The following is a 20,928-nucleotide window of genomic DNA, read 5'->3' on the forward strand; positions in this document are numbered from 1 at the left end:
CAACATATAGGCAAACAATTACCATTTGGCTCAATTCTGCACCTCTCAAGTAGACACCATATTCAGCTGTGCATTTGTTGAATCCAAGCCTTAGTAGGAAGCTATCAATTCTCTTATTCCAGGCTCTTGGTGCTTGCTTAAGACCATACAAGGCCTTATGCAATTTGTACACCAATCCTTCACTTCCTGCAACTTCAAAACCAGGGGGTTGAAGGACATATACCTCTTCTTCTAATGGCCCATTCAGAAATGCTGATTTTACATCCATCTGTTGTATGCACCACCCTTTATAGCTTGCTAATGACACTACCAACCTTATGGTTTCCAACCTTGCAACAGGAGCAAAGACCTCATCATAGTCTAGGCCCTGTCTTTGAAGGAATCCCTTAGCAACCAGTCTAGCCTTGTACTTGGTCACCTCTCCCTTTGGATTTATCTTTACTTTGTAAACCCATCTTACACCAATTGCCTTCTTTCCTCTTGGTAGTTGAGTAAGCTCCCAAGTTCTGTTTTTCTCAATGGAAGTGAGCTCTTCTTGCATAGCCTCAATCCAATGACTCTGCCTGAAGGCTTCTTCTGTATTTACTGGTTCCATTTCAGCCAATAATGCCATGTGAACTAGTTCTCCTTCAGTAGTGATTTCTGAGTCTGGAAAGACCTCATAGTCACTTAGTCTTGATGGTAGTTGTCTAGCTCTATGTGGTCTAGCTTGACTTTGAGTCCCTTCAGCAACAACTGGTTGATCATTATGCATTTGTTCCATATCTCCTTGTCCCTCATCAAGTTGTGCTATTGTAAGCTTTGTTGGATTGTTGCTTGTTTCACTCCAATCCCAACTCTGTGTCTCATCAACCTTTACATCTCTGCTTATCATTATTCTATGATTTAGAGGATCATAGATTCTGTATGCACCTGTAGTATGATAGCCAATCAGTACAAGTTTCTTGCTTCTATCATCAAGCTTCTTTCTCTGAGCTTCAGGAACATGAGTGTAGCAAATTGAACCAAATATTCTGAAGTGATCCACTCTAGGCTTCAACCCTGACCAGGCTTCTTCAGGTGTGTTGTCCTTAAGCCTCTTTGTAGGACATCTGTTCATGATATATACTGCTGTAGAGACAGCTTCTCCCCAAAATCTTTTTGGCATAGACTTTGTTCTAAGCATGCTCCTAGTCATGTTGAGAATGGTTCTGTTCTTTCTTTCTGCAGTACCATTATGCTGTGGAGTATAAGGAGCAATCACTTCATGAATCATCCCTTCTTTGGCACAAAATTCTTTCATCTCATTTGACAAGTACTCACCTCCTCCATCAGTTCTCAGAGTCACTAGTTTCTGTCCACTTTGCCTTTCTACTTGAGCCTTGAACTTGACAAAAATTGAAAATACCTCACACTTCCTTCTGATCAGGTAAACCCAGGTCTTCCTTGTGAAGTCATCAGTGAAGGTTATGAAGTATTTGTTGTTTCCTAGTGAGTGTTCTTCAAAGGGGCCACACACATCTGAATAGACCAACTCAAGTGACTTTGTTGATCTAGTTGGTATGTGAGCTACAAAGCTGCTCCTACTCTGATTGCTTGCCAAGCAGTCATCACACACTGTGTTTGGACTACTGATTGATGGTAATCCACTGACAATCCCCTTTCTGCTTAACAACTCAAGGCTCTTGAAATTCAGGTGGCCATACCTCTGATGCCAAGTCCAATTATCAAGAGTTGTCTTAGATAATAGGCACTTATGGTCATTGACTTGAATCCCAATCTTGAAGGTTCTATTTTTGGACAGTGGAACCCTTAAGATGAGATTCTTGTCATGATCAAATACATTTAGCATCTTGTCTGCCATGGTCGTTTCATATCCTTTCTCAAGTAATTGTCCAAGGCTGAGTAGGTTGCTCTTCATCTTGGGCACATATAGGACATTTTTGATGCTTGCACTCTTCCCATCCTTTCTTCTGATGGAGATATCCCCAACTCCCTCAGCATTGATGAAGCTATGATCAGCAAACTTCACTCTGCTCTTTGCCTTTTTGGCATTTTCATCAAGTCTTTCAAACCACTCCTTGTTGCCTGACATGTGGTTTGAGCACCCTGTGTCAAGGTACCAGCAATCCTCATTGACTTCTTGTTCTGATGTGACCATCAGTAGGACCTGTTCCTCCTCAGATTCCTCCTCTTGAGCCAATATTGCTTCAATTTCTGGACCATTACCATGAGCACTCTTGAACCTGCATTCAGATGCAAAGTGACCAAAATTCTTGCAGTTAAAGCATTGAATTTTCTTCTTATCAAACTTCTTCTTGTTTCTCTTTGACATCTGGTCTTGTCCACTGCTTCTATTTCCAGAGAATGAGCTTGAATCCTGCCTTGTTCCTTCATAGCTCCTTCCTTTTTCAGATTTCCATTTGTTCTTAAACCTCTTAGTGAAGTTTCCTTGACTGTATGGCTTTCTGGTTGTTTGAGCTTGGAGAGCTTGATCAGAGTTTCTTTCTGTGCTCCTTTCTTTGATCCTTTGTTCATGTGCTTCTAGAGTGCTTTGCAATTCTTCAATCTTGAACACCTCAAGATCCTTAGACTCCTCTATGGCAACAACCACATGATCAAATTTGGAGTTTAAGGTCCTCAATACCTTTTCAACTACCAATTGATCTCTCATAACTTCACCACATCCCTTCATCAGATTTGTAAGAGATCTGATTTTGGTGAATTATTCTCCAATTGTGTCACCATCTCTCATTTGTAGTAATTCATATTCCCTCCTCAAGGTTTGGAGTTTCACCTTTTTTACTTTCTCTGCACCAGCATAGCACTTTTCAAGGCTGTCCCAAGCTTCTTTTGCTGTCTTTGCATTGGAAATCTTCTCAAAATTCGATTCATCCACACATTGATGAATCATGAATAAGGCTTTACAGTCTCTCTTCTTGCAATCTCTGTGAACAAGTCTCTGAGCTTCAGTTGCATCCTCACCCACTGATTGATAGCCTTCTTGAATTATATCAAGCACTTCTTGATAACCAAACAAGACATTCATCTGTATGCGCCATCTCTCATAGTTCTTACTGTCCAGAATGGGTAATGTCATTGTAAACCCACTGTTTGCAGCCATGGATGAACTGATAGGTTTCTCTTTTCCCACTGATCCAGGATTCGAGCAAGAGCTCTTGATACCACTGTTGGTTTACTTGCAAAACCAGAAGAAGAAAAGAAAGAAAAGCAGAACAGAAACAAGGAGAAGAGGAAGATGAGTTTGCAGAGAAGAATTCAGTGAAGGAAAAGTAATACAAAGAAGAGAAGAGGATGAATATTGAATAGAGGAGATTAGAGGTGAGTGAACTATGTTAATCTTTCATTGCAAAAAGCATTACTTCAATTACAAGCTAACTTTCCTTTTATAGCACACTCTAACTAACTGAACTTTCTGCATTTAGAAAGTTCCTAACTATATTACCTAACTAAACTGAATTACAAATATAGGCTAGTTACAACACTCTTTACCCATTTTCCCTTATTTTCTGCTCCAGGCTTTCTATGGCTTCATGCGAGTCTCTCTGTTTTTTTTTGCATCCATCTATCCTATTTTATTATATAAAAACTAATTTATTTAGGAATAATACTATTCATAATTATTAATATTGTATCAGCCAATTTAAATGGAAAATTGATAAATAAAAGTGTGTTTATTTTCAAGAAATGTTTTCTATTTCTATTTTATGTTTTCATTGTCAAAAAATAATTTTCATTTTTATGTTTTCATTTCCTGAAAATATATTTGTTATTATCATTTTCATTTTCAGAACTCTTCACTACAAAATTTCTACTCTTGCAAATAATTCAATTCTAAATTTTAATCACTAACATAATCAAGTCGCCAACTTTATAGAATCTTCATATTTTATACTTGTATTTTTTTTAAACTTATTTTATTTCAAACATACATTGAACACCATTATTGGACTTAGTCATTAGTTATCATAAAGACGTGTCAAAAGTCATAATGAGTATCATGCATTTGCAAGTGTTCTCGAGAAAGTTAAATTTAAAATAAATTAGTAATATGCAACTTCTCTATTGTTTAATTCAGGTTGTAGTAACTTCAAGTGATAACAATTTTCACCCCAAAGGTCGAATATCATCACACCAATCATCGAACTATTCCAGCAATAATAATGTGTGGTGGTTTGAACTAATGAGACACTCATTGATTGATTTTGACCTTTCGTTGATTAGAAAAGAGTAATTGAAAAATATATTCATTTTCTTCCATATCTTTTTTTGTTTAAGTTTATTGACATAATTTAAGAGTTTATTAAATGATATAAAAATTTGATATCATTTGACTAAAATAATCAAATTTAATGCACATAGAAATCTGAATTAAAAAGAAATGAAGAAATAAACGTGAAAAAAGACGAACAATAATTAGAGGTATAATTAGAAAATAAAATATAAGTGTGTATTGAGTTTCTAAAGTATCAAATGATTTGGAATAACATAAAAAAATTTAAGCATATGGAATAGTATAAGAAAAGTGTTAAAATTTTCAAAATACAACTCATTTGTTATTAAAAATGTTAAAAATGATACTTTTTTATTTTCAGAATTTTCGGATATGGAGCTCATATTTTCTGAATTATGAAATGAAAACAACAATACAAACATGTTTTCACTATCCTTTTCTATTTTCATTGAAAACAAAAATAAGAAACAACCAAAGCAAAGCAGATACACCCTAAGTCTACTTATCAATATAGAAATGAATTATATTATACATATAATTAAGTAGACCAAAATTGAAAAATACCGATAAAAACTAATCAACTTATATTAATCAAAGCCAAAAGAGAAAGAGTACACATCATAAACGCAATTAAATTGGTTAAGATTCTAATTTCCTATTTACAGATTAAACTTTAGTCTTATCTCTCATAATTTACTCTCAGTTTATTTTGTTATAACTTATCAATTAATACTATTTCATACTCTTAATTGTATTGTTTGAATTATTTTTGCTAATTATGTAGGATATCTTTATGCAAATGGTTTATTGTCATTATGTCTCCATCATTTCATATATGATTGATTCTCTAACTTTATCATATAAAATACCTACAAGTACACTTTATTTGAAAGGAGAATGAATACATGTTATTTAACCGAGTGTATAAGCAGGTTCAAATTCAAAAGCTAAATCGGTTGATATTGGAGACAGGTTATATTCAGGTTCGAAAAAATAATTTGATCAAAATTTAAGACTGGATAAGGGACAAGCCTTACTCGGCCCATGCACACCCCTAACCATAATTATCATAATTTTCTCAACACAGATGTATCCCATAGACACAGCAATGTCAGAAGGGAGCCAATTTCAAATGCAGATGCAAAATGAATATTACACCTTTGGGGAAAAATATATGCATGAATTTTATGTCATTATTTAGGATCAAACCACATGTATATTTTCCCAATACAAGGTTTGAAGTATAGTTGGAACTCGTTAGTCATATTGATTACCCTGCATCATGATTCCTACAAGACATGGGGGAGAGATACAAGCAAAATGTGCAAATCATTTTGCACAAAGGCACTTTTGGCAATATAGAAGAAAATGGAGAAACTGCAGTTTGTGAGAATGAGACTAAGGGTGGTATAGTGTTTCTTTTTAACACAAATCAATAGGCCTTTAATCAAAATGTTAGGTCAAAAATGGCATAAGAACAAATTACATTAACAACCCTGCAAAAACATATACACAATCTCCATCTTCTCACATCTCCAAGCAAAGCAATCGAAAAGCCTAGAATGGAAGAACCAGACATAGATAACAGTTAAATATATGACCATAACTTCTATACAGAAACCCAACCCAAAATCTTATGTACTAACATAACAGGGGAATTAGAAGTATATCTCCTAAGCAGCAAAGAAATGAGTGCTTGAGAGAATGAGTTTAGAAGCAACTCTAAGAACCAAACCGATCCGATCAAGGCTATACCCTGTTCCCTAAGCTACAAAACTAAGAATTTAAATAGGTGAATACTCATGAGAATGAGAATATTGACAGCATCTCTACATTTCTTCTGCCACTTTACGAAAGCTGTGCAAGTTCCCACCAGCATGACACATTATTATATTGACCGATTAAGAAGGATGCGTATCCTTCCTAGTTGTAGATCTTTACAGCCTTCTCAAATGAGTGACGGTTCTGCAAAATAGAGACACAATCATTACAGACTTCCGAAACCTGAAAACAAAATTACAGAGATGTCTATTCTAGAAATTTCTATATTTGGTTTAACAAATCTAAGTGCACATACTGAAACTCCCCTTCTAATTAAAGCTGATAAGGACTTCACATAGAAGTATTAAATATTAATATTCATCTCAGAATGTTTCTAGCAAGAGAGGGGAAGAGTGAGTGAAAATTAAAGCTAAGATATATGATGAAAGTTGCAGAAAATTAGAGCATAGTATGGCAAAATTCCTGTCTTCAGATTAGCTTTTAGCTTTCTACTATTTCAAAGCATGACACATTCCTTAACCATTCATTATTTTCCCCCACAATAAAAAATTTATTCCAAAAAACTGAAGTTGCATCAAGAAAAACATTTCTGAGATAACAAGGCTTATCCCATTAAGTAGTGATGTGGCATTGAGCTCAGCCAAAAACCAAAATTTCAGTAAAACCACATCATACAAATTCAAGTTCAATGGTACAGTTCTTTTCTACAGTAGATTTTTAATGCCTTTTCAAAGGTGTGCTGAATTTTGAAAAATTGAGAAATAACAACTGTAGACCTCTGAAACCTGCAACTAAAATTGTGTCTAGTGATGTGGATTTATAATAATTGTCCCTTATTTTTGCAGCATCGAGTAAAGAAAGCATTTTTAATAATTTGTGCAACTCACCCCTTTGAGCTAGCTTTTGAGGTGGATTTAAGCATATTTATTCAATACCATCCATTCCTATCCACATGCCTTAGAAAATATCTAGTAAAATTCTAATTTAGAGTGTTGGAAGAACATACGTTTTTAATGAGACATTAACCACATTCCAGGTTTATGGTTCACTTAGTTTTGAATGTTATCATCAAGAGACTTATATGACCATACTTTCTTAGAAGTAACACAATATACCCATGCATTAAACATTAATTCTATTTTTCTTCTTAATCTATACAATGATTTCTGAACCATATCTACATAAGCTCAAGACTGAGCATATACTACCTAAACAGCTTACAAATCCTATCCCCCAGAGCAAAGAAAGGAGGGTGTTCCTTTATAATATTATTTACCTGGTTGGCAACATAGGACCTTTTTGGAGAATTGTCAGCATGTTCCAATCCAAGATATTCCTCCCAAGCGCCATAGATATCTCTTCTCTAAACAATCAATCAATTTAATAGCTTATTTTTGCAGAACTTGAACAATATCCATCAGTGAAGTCCAGAGATAGCCATAGTCTCAAACATAACACAACCAAAAAGGAAAAAATTCAAACAAGAGAGAGAGAAGAACGACAGACCTGAAACCGAGTAGAAATAGTATCTGAATCTTGAAGGTACTCAGGACGACCAAGTGACACAAATGCAAACTTCCACTGGAAAAACAGAAAGACACGGCTATATCAGTTATGGGGAAAATAACCTTGTTACCTCTCCAGTCTCCACTCATGAAGTAATTCAAGTGGGACTGAAATAGAAGATGAACCAAAATCTCAAATGGTAGTCAAATACTAGACAGAAAAAATAAACAAGTTTTGGAAACAATTAGTAATTTACTTCAATGTCCAACAAGAAATCAACTAACCAAGAATGAAAGTGCCTTAAAAATACAACAACAACAAATTGAATTTAGGCATGTATACCTTTGAAAAGTCCTCATCTGGAACATGCAACTTTGTCTGTATCCGCAATTTAATATCAGCAAGTGTCTCACCTTCATGAATAGGCAGGAAAAAAGGATCTCCAAAATTTTGAAGTTGCTGTTAATTCAAGAGTCGCCACAATGGCCACCCAGGAGAATAAAAGAAAAAACAATATGCAACTATCAGAAAAAAGATAAATAAATAGGAGGCTGTATATAACCCATACCCTTTAAAGCTGAATTATATCTGGCAAGGAGAAGCACTAGAAAATTACAAAGATTATATATATATATATATCATTTGATCTTACCACTTGATTTTGTGCAGTGTCTTTCATGAAATGATAAACATGGATCAAACGGTCATGAGGGCCTAGATTTTTCTCGTCTTCGGGTATCTTCAATAGTAGAACAAAGAATAATAGTTGTAAAATAAACGAAATGGAGAGGAATAACATGAAAATAACAACAAATTGACATTAAACTATAGAAATATCCTTGGAAAAAGAAACTAATGGAAGAGCAAAACCTAAACAGAAAAGAAATAACATAATTGATTAAGTGACTGTCTTATGTTTAACTGCTTGAGTAGTTGTTCTGTTATGTGAAGGAATTGACATTGGTTTTATATCTAACCCACTCCCTTCAATCTAGTAGAAAATCCCTTTGTACTATGAGAATGGATAATGCATTAAGTGACACTATCTTTTATAATGAGGGCGGTAAGGATTGAACTCCAGACCAGATGGTCAAAGAGGCCATAATACCACATCAAAGTCTAAAAGCTTCGATATATGCACAGTTTATTGTTTTTGTAACTTCTACTATTAATGGCAAGAAATCTTTGAGTTAGGGTAAAAAATTTAATTTGTAATTTTGACATATCAAAGGGGGAATTCATAAACATGAAGAGAAGATAATTACAAAAGATGGGGGAAAAAAGCAAAAGAGCAATAAATAATTTCTCAACATATTAGTAAGATATCCCATTGAAGTGTCCACTATTGATTATATAATTTCCTTGACTGCGTGGAAATTAGGGTGAGCAAATTGATAGGATTTTATACAACTCTTTAGTTTTGGAAATCCCTATCATTTAGATATTGCTTGTGATGTAAGTAGTCGATCCCAGTGAGATGCCATCCCAGTTTGGCAGGATGCTGAGATGGGATTTACTATCCCATCCCAGATATGGATCATGGGATCCATCCCAGTTTCCCACTGGGATCCCATTTACATTCATTAGAGTGCAAGTCAAATCAACTTGGAAAGCATGTTCATGCTCATTTTCCAAGTCAGGTCTGTAAACAAGTTGAGTCTCCTTTCATGATTACTCATATTTTTGTATGGAATCCTAGCCTTCTCGAATCCATCTTTGGATATCAGTATTTAGTTAGTGTCATCAAATATTTCTCAAGGTGTACTTGTTTACATTTGATGAAAAATCTTTGAATCTTTTATATACATTTTCTGCCTCTATTGTAAGAACTTTAAAAACCTAATTTATTTATATTTTAAATGTATTTATAACATCATCTGGTTCAACCAAAAACTTTCCACACTTTGGCTCCTCTCCTTTCTCTGGTCATGAAACATTGTTATAACCCATTTTGGTCAAACAACTGAAGACAATAGAAACTAAAGTCATGTCTATCTGGTCCAAAATAAGTAGTTAATTTGTCAAACAAAATCTTGAATCTAAACTATTAATAAGAAATGCATCACGGTATTTGAATACTATTATTAAATAATGCATCCCGGTAACTGTCAAACAAAGTTCTCCATAATATAAATGTGTCATACAAAAATTTACCTCTTCTGCTCTTAAGGTCCAATACTGATCGTTGATATTATCGATCATTTCACTGAGAGGGAAAATCTGCAACGGGTGAAACATAAAATTAAAATGGATACTCCTCAATTTGAAAGATCTTCACAATTGTTACAGATAAAAAAAAGTATGAGAGTAATTAAATCTAACTCCACCACAAAAGCTAGCACATGAGGGGAGAGTTGTCCAAATTAATAAATAAATTTTCTCCTCATATACTCATGTTGAACATAACATAACACAAACAAATAAAGACAAAAGAAGCAACTCATAACAGTAACAGTGTTGACATAAGTACAAGTAACAGGTTAAGCAGACTGAAAGATATGCAAAAAGAAAAGGATATGCAAATGTATAAAGAGAGATGAAAAACATAGAGAAGATAAGAAAGAGAGAGAATGGAAATGTAACTGCTTCTGTTATGGCATTTAGAGAATTTCTTATTATACCCAAAATGAATTACAATGAGTGAGTACCTCTATTTATAGAGGTACACACGTGGCAAGCTTGTCTAACAAGCTAAACATAAGAAGAATGACACTATTAGCTTGCATAAGAAGCTAATCTAACTCAAACTAATATTACAAGGGAGACCTAACTGTTAGCTTGCTTATTGAGTCAAGCTAACACACAACTAACATAATAGCAAGAGTGTTCTTATAAAATGAAATACTAGTCAGATATTATTCTCCTTGTCAAAATTGATAAAATCAATAATCACTTGGCTTATTGGTAATGTTCTGCCCATGGCCATTTTAGAGGTGTTCCTCTGTTAGACACAGCGAGATTGGCATGTGTTGTTACATGACTCAATCTCTTAGTTTCTAGGTCTTTCTTTTGCAGTCTTCTCATTCTCTTTAATTGTACTCTTCCCATAAAGAAGTTTTCTTCCTTTTCTTAATTTAAAATAATGATAATAAGGAGAAGGAGAAAAAGACAAGACTTACAATTCTTTGACTTTCATGTGTGACATTATCTTATGCATTAGTACTATGTGTACCTTAGTAAGATATTTTACTCTTTATGAGATGTAAAGTATCCTAAAAAAGTGCATTCAGTTTATCTATAATAAGGCTTATGTTTATTATAAGGCCTGAGGTGTGGAAAACAGGAGCAACCAAACACCTTAAAGGATAGAAAGTCAGGTTCCCTACCAAGGAGAAGAGTGTGAGATGACTTATGGGACAAAGTAGAAGAAGGGAATCTATTTATAAGGAACACAACATTAAGAAATGCACAATCCCAGTAAGTCCTAGGAAGACAGGCATGGACAAGAAGTGATAGACCTGTCTCCACTATGGCTAACACTATAATGTAGCAACTAACTACTAATTGTTATTCTCTAACACCTAAAAATACGATAACACAAATATCTCAAAATAAGATAAGACATATTTCAGTTATTTGAACACTCCTCTTGGATTTCAGAACAGCAAGTGTGATAACGCACTGTTTATTCACACCTCATCCACCTATGAAATCTGTTTTGGTGTATGAGGATGACATTATTGTCACAGGCTCCTCCTCCACTCATGTTACTCATATTATTGACAAATTAAGCTCTGCCTTTGCAAGTGAAGCACATTCCATCGAGTATCAGACAGCTGGTGTGCTCACTATCACTAAGCCAATGTCTACATTTTCTCTTAGAAAGGTTCAGTTTTTTATCTTTCTTCTTTGAACACTCACCACGAGTTTCAAGGGGGTGTATTAGAGAATACCACTTACTGATGTAGTTAGGAAGTAGAACTGAAACAGTTATGAATAGCTAAATTGTCAAAGTAAATTAATTAGAATAGCTGACAAGGCTTCTATAAATGGAAGAGCAATCCATGTATCGAAGATTAAGATTGAATACAAAGAATTCAATTACAATTTCCAGTCTCTAGTTTCTCTCTCTCACCTTCTCTATAGGAATTCAATTACAATTACATCGACTGCCGCATCAGGTCGCAATGCTACCAAATCCACAATAACATATAAAAATAACAATCAGGCCTAAATCCCACTAGGTGGGCCTCAACGCATTGGCATCTACAATTTAAAACTCTGCTACTACTAGATTCCTAATCCTAATTAATTAACGAAACAAATAACTCACGACAATAAAAATTATTAAGATAAGAATTCTAAACAGATAAAATATTGAAAAATAAGATAACAAGATTACTGCTAAACTAAAATAAGATATCATGGCATATTTCAGATATTCTAATAGGTACTTGATCATGACGTAAATTACATTGGAAAGTTGCTTTTGCTATGTTTTTATCTATATAATTATAAACTCTTTAAATTTTGTTTCAAACTGATGGTATCACTCCAATGATGAGGCCAAGTTGCCTCATTACGCCTGAGTGCTTTTCATCTCAGTCAACAATGACCAAGAAAATTGGTGAACTCAAGGAAATCAATTTTACTGCTATAATTGTCATTTGAATTCAAAATTCACAAACTACATATTTAAGCACCTTATAGATCCTGTGATACAAAATTTCGAGCAACCTAAGTTCTGCACCAGGATGTGATAAATCCACCTGTCATCACATAAACACAAATATCAGTTCAAATATTTTATCATAAAGCAGGAAATGCAGGTGTTTGAGACATACAACCACAACAATGCCTTGGTAGAATAAGCTTATTTGTGTAACTAGACAAACAAGCTCAAGCTTTAACTTAGGATCAACATAATAAACAACCAAGCTCAATATTTATAAGCTTCACATTGTAAGCTCACAGATAGTTCATGTATGTGTAAGTGTAAGTATTCAATCCCCAAAAGAAAATGCAATTTTATATAAGACATCGTATAGAATATAACAATGTACACATTGATATAACTTGGTAAATTGCAATTCTTTCTTGGGATTTTTTACTTCTTTTTTTGCTTTTATCAAATACGTACTTGACTCTAATTTTCAAAAGGAGTAATTAATCCTACAGACTCATTAAAGAAAATTTTGATAAACATGAAGATAATAATAACACAACAAACAAGCAAATTAAACATATAAGCCAAGCTCGAATCACATTTTTCTTCACAAACTAAGTTTAAGCTTTAAGTGTTCGGCTTAGCTTGACACATTCACACCTCAGGGTGCAAAACAATCCTTAGAAGCTGGAAGAGTCTAAAAGGTAGAAGAGAAAGAAGAAATAGAGAAGAAAGTAAATGATATCTATTATTGATTGATTAAGTGATGTGGATACAAGAGACTTCTATTTAGAGAGTACAATACCTAGATAGGTGACAGCTGGCAACAGCTCACTCCTACTAACAGAACGTACATACACTCACTACACTAATATCCTTGAATGGGGAAATTGTTAAGCCCCCCTTTCACTGATTGGACTATAAACATGACCTCATAGTATAAATAAATAGTACCATATTCTAAGAGACATTCAATGTGAACACCACAACAATATTAAAAAAATTCGCTTAATGAGAACCGCAAATGGTTAAATTCAGGAAAAGTTAACTCTCTTCACCTAAGTCCACCCTCTTCACACAATCAAATTGCCTGTCAAAAGTTATTAGGTTTTCTCAAGTTTGATTTGCATATATAGAATAATTACACGTATCTGATATCAACTACATAAGACATATTAATGAAATATCTATCTGAGCCAACTACATTATAATTATTACTATTAGTTTATTATCATCATCACTGTTTTTGTTTACTATATATTTATTGAATTGGGATATGGATAATTTGTGTGCTTTTAATTACTTCACATTGGAATCATTCATTTTATAGATGGATAAATATCACATAATATAAATCTGGTGTAGTAGTCTGCATATAACATTTATCTAACTTGCCATATCCACACCATCCATACACAGAGGTGCATAAGTTTCAAATTCAATTGTTTTTAACAAAAAGAAATGTAATTATAACAGGAGAAGTAATCATTAAATCACATTATTTGATAAGGCATCAATCAAAGCTGGCAAGTCAATGTGTCTTCAAGTCTGTATAAGCAGTATGGCTTACAGGATAATGAATCAGGTTTGATTATATGGTTTACCTTTGATTTGAGATCATTAATTACATCTTCCACTGCACTCTGCCTCGGTAATCTGATAGTATGAATCACCACCTGTCAAAGGATACGATTGTTAGAAGTGTCAAAGCAAAATTGTGTTGTAAAAGGTGAATGAAACCACTATACTCACTTCATCCTTGGTAGCATGGTGGAAAGAAACTTTAAGTGTTTTAAGGCATTGCAATTCCGGCAGTGGGATATCCAATGCTTCATAGTACAGAATATCAGAAGTCTACAAACAATACCAATATAAAATTGTTAGAATATCTACAGAATATTTGGAGGAAGAAACCAAAGGATGATAACTTTGGCTAACTGTCTAACCTTGTTTTTAAGTATAATCTTAGGGAGAAGGGAGAAAAGGGAAATAGAAACTATAACTGTTCTCTGTTATTAAACAATATGAAAACTCATCACATCATTACAAATGAGAGATGAGCATATATAGTTCATACACATGTACTATACTTGTACAGCTGTCAATAGCTGATAGTAACTGTTGATTCAAATGAGAGAAAATTGAGGATGAAGCCAGAAGAGGAGAACAATGAGACACTTGTGCCATTGCAACATTGGCAGAAAGAGCCTTCAGAATCGTTTTCTGTCAATTCTTCGGAAGAAGCACTTAAAACGTAGGTAGATAGGATTGAAGTGCATAAATTGTTGCAGGCTTAGGTTAACTTTCGACAGAGATAATCTTAGGCTGAAATTCCTCTGTAAACCATCAAGCACGCAATCAATGTGTTCAGACAGAGTAATCGGACTACCCGTGGAAATCAACAAATCAAAAGAGATTTGATGCAAGTGAAATAGTCATGAATTGAACTTGAACCTTGAATAGTGGAGCGGAGCTGCAACCAAATTTAGTGCCCTTTTGACTTTTTTTGAGAATTGCAGAAGGCATGAACTTCTTGCCATAACGGCCACGAGTGATAGCAACCAACCACTTGAGGTTGATGATTCTTTGAATCCAAGAGAAATTCACTTGATCCTATTCCTCCCAATGTAAGAAGGACAAACTCACATGGTTGATGAGGCAATCATTATCATTGAGAAACTAGGGGGGATTTCAGTGCTACAAACAAAACGAGAGGGGCGCGATTTGTACTAAGGATCACAACCGTTAGTTGGGAGGGGCACAATTTGTTCTTCTATGTTAACTTCATTGTTGGAAGAGAGTGATGTCAGAAACGCTGGAAGCAGCGTTGCATTAGTAAACACCAATGATGGAAACTATGTGGAACCCCATATTGATCAGCATTGATGTTGGCCATGGTTGTGTGATTCCATGTAAACTTAGATAGGAAAGGGAAACAGAAAATGAAATTGTTTTCTGTTATTTAACAATATGAAAACTCATTACATCATTACAAATGAGAGATGAGTATATATAGTTCATACACATGTAGTGCACTTGTACAACTGACAATAACTGATATAATACAATTGTACAGCAAGTGTACAAATGTTAAAAGCTGACACTTCTAACTATACCTAACTAAATCTATCTCTTAGACAAGAAGCTATCCTAGTTCTCTAACATTAAGAATCTTATCTTGGTAGGATTTTTATAGGAACCATTTCATATCTAAAAATGGAAGATGTACAAAAGAGAATTACTAAAATTACTGCATTTTAGCAGAAACGTAGTAGCAAATGCTCCCTGCCAAGGATAAAACTCTTTAGGCCCCTAGGATACAAGCTGAGAAACTAAATTATCGTATACTTCATATTTACCAAATCTACTTTTTTCTAACCTATAACTAATTTTCTAAAAGGAATCGGATCTGAATTCAAGGAGCTATAAGAACGTTATCTTATTCTTGGGAATTTTACCTTTTCTTTGGTGAGTAATTTGTTTCTTTATTTGAAATCTTGAATAATAAGATCACGAGCCTAGTACATAATCTAACTCCAAGAATAAATAGAGGTTAGTAATTTGTCTTTTGCATCATATCAAATGAATATCATTGAGATAATCATTAGCTTTTCTCTCTTTTACTATTTATCTAACTAAATCATATATGTTCTAACAAAAATAATTTACAGAATTGGGTCAAGTAAAACAGATAAGCATTTTGAAGTCCTTGCGGATTACAAGGATTCTAAAATGTAACAGACTCAATAAAGAAATATTTGCACTTGTGACTGGTACCTGATTGCAGTTAGTCAGCATGTCAGACAAATGTTCTACACCTTGGTACTTGATAGGCTGTGGTTTAGGTTGCTGGGAGTAGCAGCTATGAGATGTGAGTCTGATTTTAGAAGGATCATCCAAACCAAGATATTCAGCAACTCTTATTACAACATCATCATATGTGTGAATCTTAGACCTACATTATCAGAGCATATGTGAATTACAAAAATAATTAAAAGAAATTACCAAATATACTTCAATTAAGTGGACATGTTGAACAAAAAGAAAAGGTTGAAATGAGACAACAGTGTTATCCAATGGAGGGCTATTTGTGCAAGTATCATTTTTTCTATAACTAAACACATTTGTCGAAGATTACAATTATAATTTAACTAAGATTATAATTGTACTTTTAAAATAATAATTGTAGCTACAAAAGAAACTTACAACTCAAGACTGAATTCATCCTCTTTTGGTTTCTCTAAGTACCGGAAGCGTACGACCTGCAAATCAAAGTAAAGTAATAAATTGAAAGCTCTTTAAATATTAAGCTACAGACAACCGGTCTCCAAACCATGGTAGTTAGTATCATGAATCATAGATGAAGCATTAAAAGCCTGTTAGTTGAATCATGGATCCTATCGTAAATCGTAAGACTATAATCAATAATTAAACATATTAAAACAATTTATAATATTAACAATAACCCTCATAACAACAAAAATACTATATGAAATAACACAAATTCTAGTCATAAGGGTTATACATATCATAATCCATAAGTCATAATAGCAACATAAAAAACTACACAAGTTTTAGTCATAAGAGTATTATCACAGTGAGACCATGTTATATCGATTTATCTAAATTTATGTTTGTTTTTCAATCAGCAGCCACTGTAGAGTATTCAGCAGTTGTGCACACGTAACTTAACAATTTGGGACACACAGACCAGACGAAACAGCCCAATGGTACAGTTTTATAAAAATGTAAACTTTAGGATTTTCAAAAACCGGGTCACACATGACACAGTTTGTCTGGAGCGCAACCTGCTTCTACAACAATCGTGTGATTCATGATTCAGGCAGAGGTTCATGCGATTCAACTCGATCTGAACCAAGAAACGAGTCACCACGTGAGACAGTTAATCATGTCAAATCGGGGTTCAAATTGTACGATTCTTACTTCACAACTCCAAACACCAAATCTTAAGATAGTTCACTCTAGTCCTTCAACATCAATTGAAACAGATTGAAATTTTATAAAACAAAAAATTTATATTCTCTTAATAAAAATATAATACCTGACGATTATGAACATATTCCAAAAATGAAGGAACATCCGGATAGCGAAATTGCTCACCACTTCCAACAAGAGCCTTCTGGATGCAAATAATATCTCCATCCTCAAGCTGCAAAAAAACAAAGGGCAGAAAGCATAAACATTTAAATGTTCCCCAATAGAACTCAATTCAGGTTGGGGTCTTGGAGATACTTGAATGTAATAAATGCAATCAAAGGAAATACTTCAAATGATACTCTAGAGCACTGGAAAAAAATCTAATGAATCACATAATTTGTACCTGATTGGCATGGAATGTGACATTCTTGTCAACATGTTCACACATGACACGAGGTTCATATTTTATTTCCTGAATATGCATGATAGAACATAAGTATTTTTCTCTCTTTAGATTGCAATCATGGAAGATAAATATACATAAGAAAATAAGATGCACAATGACTAACCTCAAAAAGTTCAATTTCTTCATCAAGAGCAAATCCTGCCATTTCATTTAGTTTTGTCAATATGTCCATGGGCTTCCCACTACCTGTCACATGCAACCTCCCAATATACCTGAGAAATAAAAGCAAAGGCATCTGAGTACTTAAATGTAGTTTCACTACAAAAAGTAACAGGAAGAGAAAGTACCGGAGTGTCTCATTTGAAGTATCATAAAGTTTAAAGAATAGCAACAAATCTTCTTTTCGCTTCTCGGGAAGACGAATAAGCCCAAAGTCCTAATTCATTGTGCAAGGCATAAATAACAAATCCAAGTCAGTTGGAGAGGAGGGAGAACATAAATTAATTAAAAGCCACTAGTCACTGCAAAATTATCAGGAACAGGAACATCAATGAAATTAGAAAGAAACACAGTACCTGTCCATCTTCCAAAAATAACTTCAGCTCTGCATTATTTGTCTTATTGTAAACATCTCTTAAATGTCCAACCTACAATTGACAAATTTACAATACAACTTACACAAATGACCGGCAACTCAATAATAGAGATAGAACTACTGAAACTTTTACTTAAACTCTCATCTGTTTAAACCCATTTATATTTTGAGCTTATAGCCTTATAATGAAACTCAAAGAAGACATTTATCATTTTTTCCTAAAGCGGAAACACAATTATCAGTACAAATAAATTTAGGCAATATGGAGATTCTTCCTTCATGATGGAGGAGGATAAAAATCTGTGTAACAAATAAATTTAGGAAACTACATTTCGAGCACCATATTCACAAGCCCCTATCTCATCAATAAAAATCAAATAAACAGAACATCTCTAGGTAAAGTAAGAGAAGACCGTTCAATTCCAACACTAAGCTAACTCATATTTTTGTATCCTTGAAAAATATACGTGTGCAAACCTTTTTGTTGGTATGATGCACAAAGGAAATTATATAATGGTCAAATTGCCTTCAATATTAGTTCGGAGAAGTACTCACAGATTGTGTTTCTTCCTGAGGAGTCAGTGGTCTGTTTGGCCGGAAAGTATGATTTTGGCGCTTTGCCCACAACCAAAATCGTTGGGACATGATAGGTATACCAAACTCTCTAGCCACTTCTTCCTGATAAAAGATTTATTGTCAGAAACATATTAATAAAATATAGATTCAATTTATATTTCATCAAATATCAACATAATTACAGGTAAATCCACGACTTGGGAAGACAATAAAGCAGACCATGACTATCAAATTGGAAACCATGCATGCCATCAGCAAAGAATTTGCCAATCCCTAGATTAGAAAATCTTTATTCATAGAACGATATGTATTCTAGCTGCCATGTAAACAAGGAATATTTCAACATCAAGTTAGTTTCACCAAGACTTCAATCCCACCAAGAAGAACCACTACAAGATTGTTTACAACTGTACTCTTGTAAAAGAAAGATCTTTAAGAATACATATGAAAAATGAGACTTCAATGTGAAAAACTGATTATTATTTCTAAATCAATTGAAACTCAATGGGTTTCAACACAATATATAGACCTAGCAAAATAACTACATGACTAAACTTGGGGTAAAACCTATCAGTGTTGTTGATGCTATACATATTCAGTCGTAAGCTTGGATAAAATGTCATGAATAGAGGAGAATAGTATTAAGCTCGCAAGCCATACTATAAAGCTATGGGAGAGGATAATTGAGTGGAGGTTGTGGCACGAGGCGCGTAGAACTGAAAACCTGTCGAGAAGGTCGACCATGGAGGCTATATACATCCTACAGTGATTGATGGAGATGGAGATACTGCATGAATCAAAGGTACTTGCACATGGTTTCTATTGATTTGGAGAAGGCGTATAAGATGCCTAGAGAGATATTGTGGAAAGCTCTAGAGAATAAAGGTAATTGAATTGTCTATATTCGAGCAATCAAGAATATGTACAATGGAGTCGAGATCAATGTGACACCACAAGATGAGGACTCTGAAGATTTTCTTATTTCCATATGACTACACCAAGGACAAACTTTGTGTTCCTATTTATTTACATTGATCTTGAATGGACTAATTGAGTAAATTCAAGAACTGGTGTCATGTGCACACTTTTTGCGAATGATATTGTACTAGTCGGAAACTCGAGAGAAGAATTAAATGGGTAGCTTGAAATGTAGAGACCAACTTTAGAAGCAAAAGGCTTCGTATAAGTTGAGTAAAAGATAGGAGATCATATCATACCACAAGTCACTAGATTTAAGTATTTTGGGTAAATCATATAACACAATAAAAAATTGATGAAAATATAAACCATAGGATTCAAGTGGGGTGGATAAAATGACGAAGTGTTGTGTTTTAAATTACATTTGTAGTCACGGTTACTGTGATTGCAGTCTTGCAGACGTTGCGATGTGGTCATTGCAGTGTGAAATGCTGGTGATTAAAATAATATTTTTGAATTTGATGCATCCCAAAAGCAACCTAATGCGATTGTGATGCGGCTGCATCATTATGATTCAGTGTTGCACCGCATTTGTGAGGTAATGTGATGTAAGAAAACAAAAATTAAGAAGAGGTAGGAAGAGAATCAAGTGACTGAGAATGAGAGAGAGATTGAATATTCTCTTCTTCTTTTTATTATGATTGCTTTATCTACAAAGAATGTCTAGACTTCTATTTATAGACTTTTCTTTATTTAGAAGAATGAGGAAGACAATGATCAAACTCATGACCACTTGATCATAGAGGCTCTACTACCATGTCAAGAACCAATTTCCCTAAAGCATAAGTTGTCAGGTGAAGGCATATGAGTGGTTTTATATATCTAACAGATACTTTTTACCCCGCTATCTAAAATTTATGGGTTCGTCACTAATTATCAGTGTCTGACCATGTTTGTGATGTATTTGATAACACCACAACTATTTTAAAATGTTTAGGCTTCATAGGTTCATACCTTAAAAGTGATAAAGGGAGTTTGTTTTCGAATACGAAATGTCCGCACTTTATCATGATCCACTAGATCAAAAAATATATCCTTTCCAATCTGCTGGTGCAGATCTGCATCACGGGCAACCTGGGGAAAAAAATCAATTACTTATCATTGAACCAGCTCTTTGACCCGAGCATACCATATAAAGTCTCTAACAGTAGATAAATGTAACTTAGACAGGAAAGGTAGAGTTGTAACCTTTAAGATAGTGTACAAGTGAGCCTCTTCCTTCTCCTTCCTCTTCAGCTCTTTTTCTTCTTGTTCTTTCTTTAACCTTACCTAAAATGAAGAATTCATAGTGAGGCATTTTAACAACA

The 20,928-nt window shown here is 34.1% G+C and overlaps 1 protein-coding gene across 4 annotated transcripts in view; it reads right to left on the minus strand.

The window, feature by feature from the left end:
• LOC109360728 (ubiquitin carboxyl-terminal hydrolase 12-like) overlaps positions 5,654–20,928 on the minus strand; it is a 28,128-nt gene continuing 12,853 nt past the window's right edge. For 2 of the 4 annotated variants that reach the window (XM_019605800.1, XM_019605796.1), the window contains exons 14-32: positions 20,810–20,890; positions 20,576–20,695; positions 18,623–18,745; positions 18,048–18,119; positions 17,820–17,908; positions 17,636–17,744; positions 17,470–17,538; positions 17,191–17,298; positions 16,335–16,390; positions 15,906–16,083; positions 13,881–13,982; positions 13,733–13,804; positions 12,166–12,231; positions 9,677–9,742; positions 8,175–8,261; positions 7,865–7,981; positions 7,523–7,597; positions 7,293–7,379; positions 5,654–6,199 (exon numbers count right to left, since the gene is read on the minus strand). In XM_019605800.1, the coding sequence (XP_019461345.1) occupies positions 6,158–6,199; positions 7,293–7,379; positions 7,523–7,597; positions 7,865–7,981; positions 8,175–8,261; positions 9,677–9,742; positions 12,166–12,231; positions 13,733–13,804; positions 13,881–13,982; positions 15,906–16,083; positions 16,335–16,390; positions 17,191–17,298; positions 17,470–17,538; positions 17,636–17,744; positions 17,820–17,908; positions 18,048–18,119; positions 18,623–18,745; positions 20,576–20,695; positions 20,810–20,890 (1,719 nt within the window). In that variant the 3' untranslated portion in view covers positions 5,654–6,157. The remainder of the gene's footprint in view (positions 6,200–7,292; positions 7,380–7,522; positions 7,598–7,864; positions 7,982–8,174; positions 8,262–9,676; positions 9,743–12,165; positions 12,232–13,732; positions 13,805–13,880; positions 13,983–15,905; positions 16,084–16,334; positions 16,391–17,190; positions 17,299–17,469; positions 17,539–17,635; positions 17,745–17,819; positions 17,909–18,047; positions 18,120–18,622; positions 18,746–20,575; positions 20,696–20,809; positions 20,891–20,928) is intronic. The other 2 variants (XM_019605798.1, XM_019605799.1) reach the window with 2 other exon arrangements.

This window comes from Lupinus angustifolius, chromosome LG11 (genome assembly GCF_001865875.1).
Source record: "Lupinus angustifolius cultivar Tanjil chromosome LG11, LupAngTanjil_v1.0, whole genome shotgun sequence".
NCBI classification, from domain to species: Eukaryota; Viridiplantae; Streptophyta; class Magnoliopsida; order Fabales; family Fabaceae; genus Lupinus; species Lupinus angustifolius.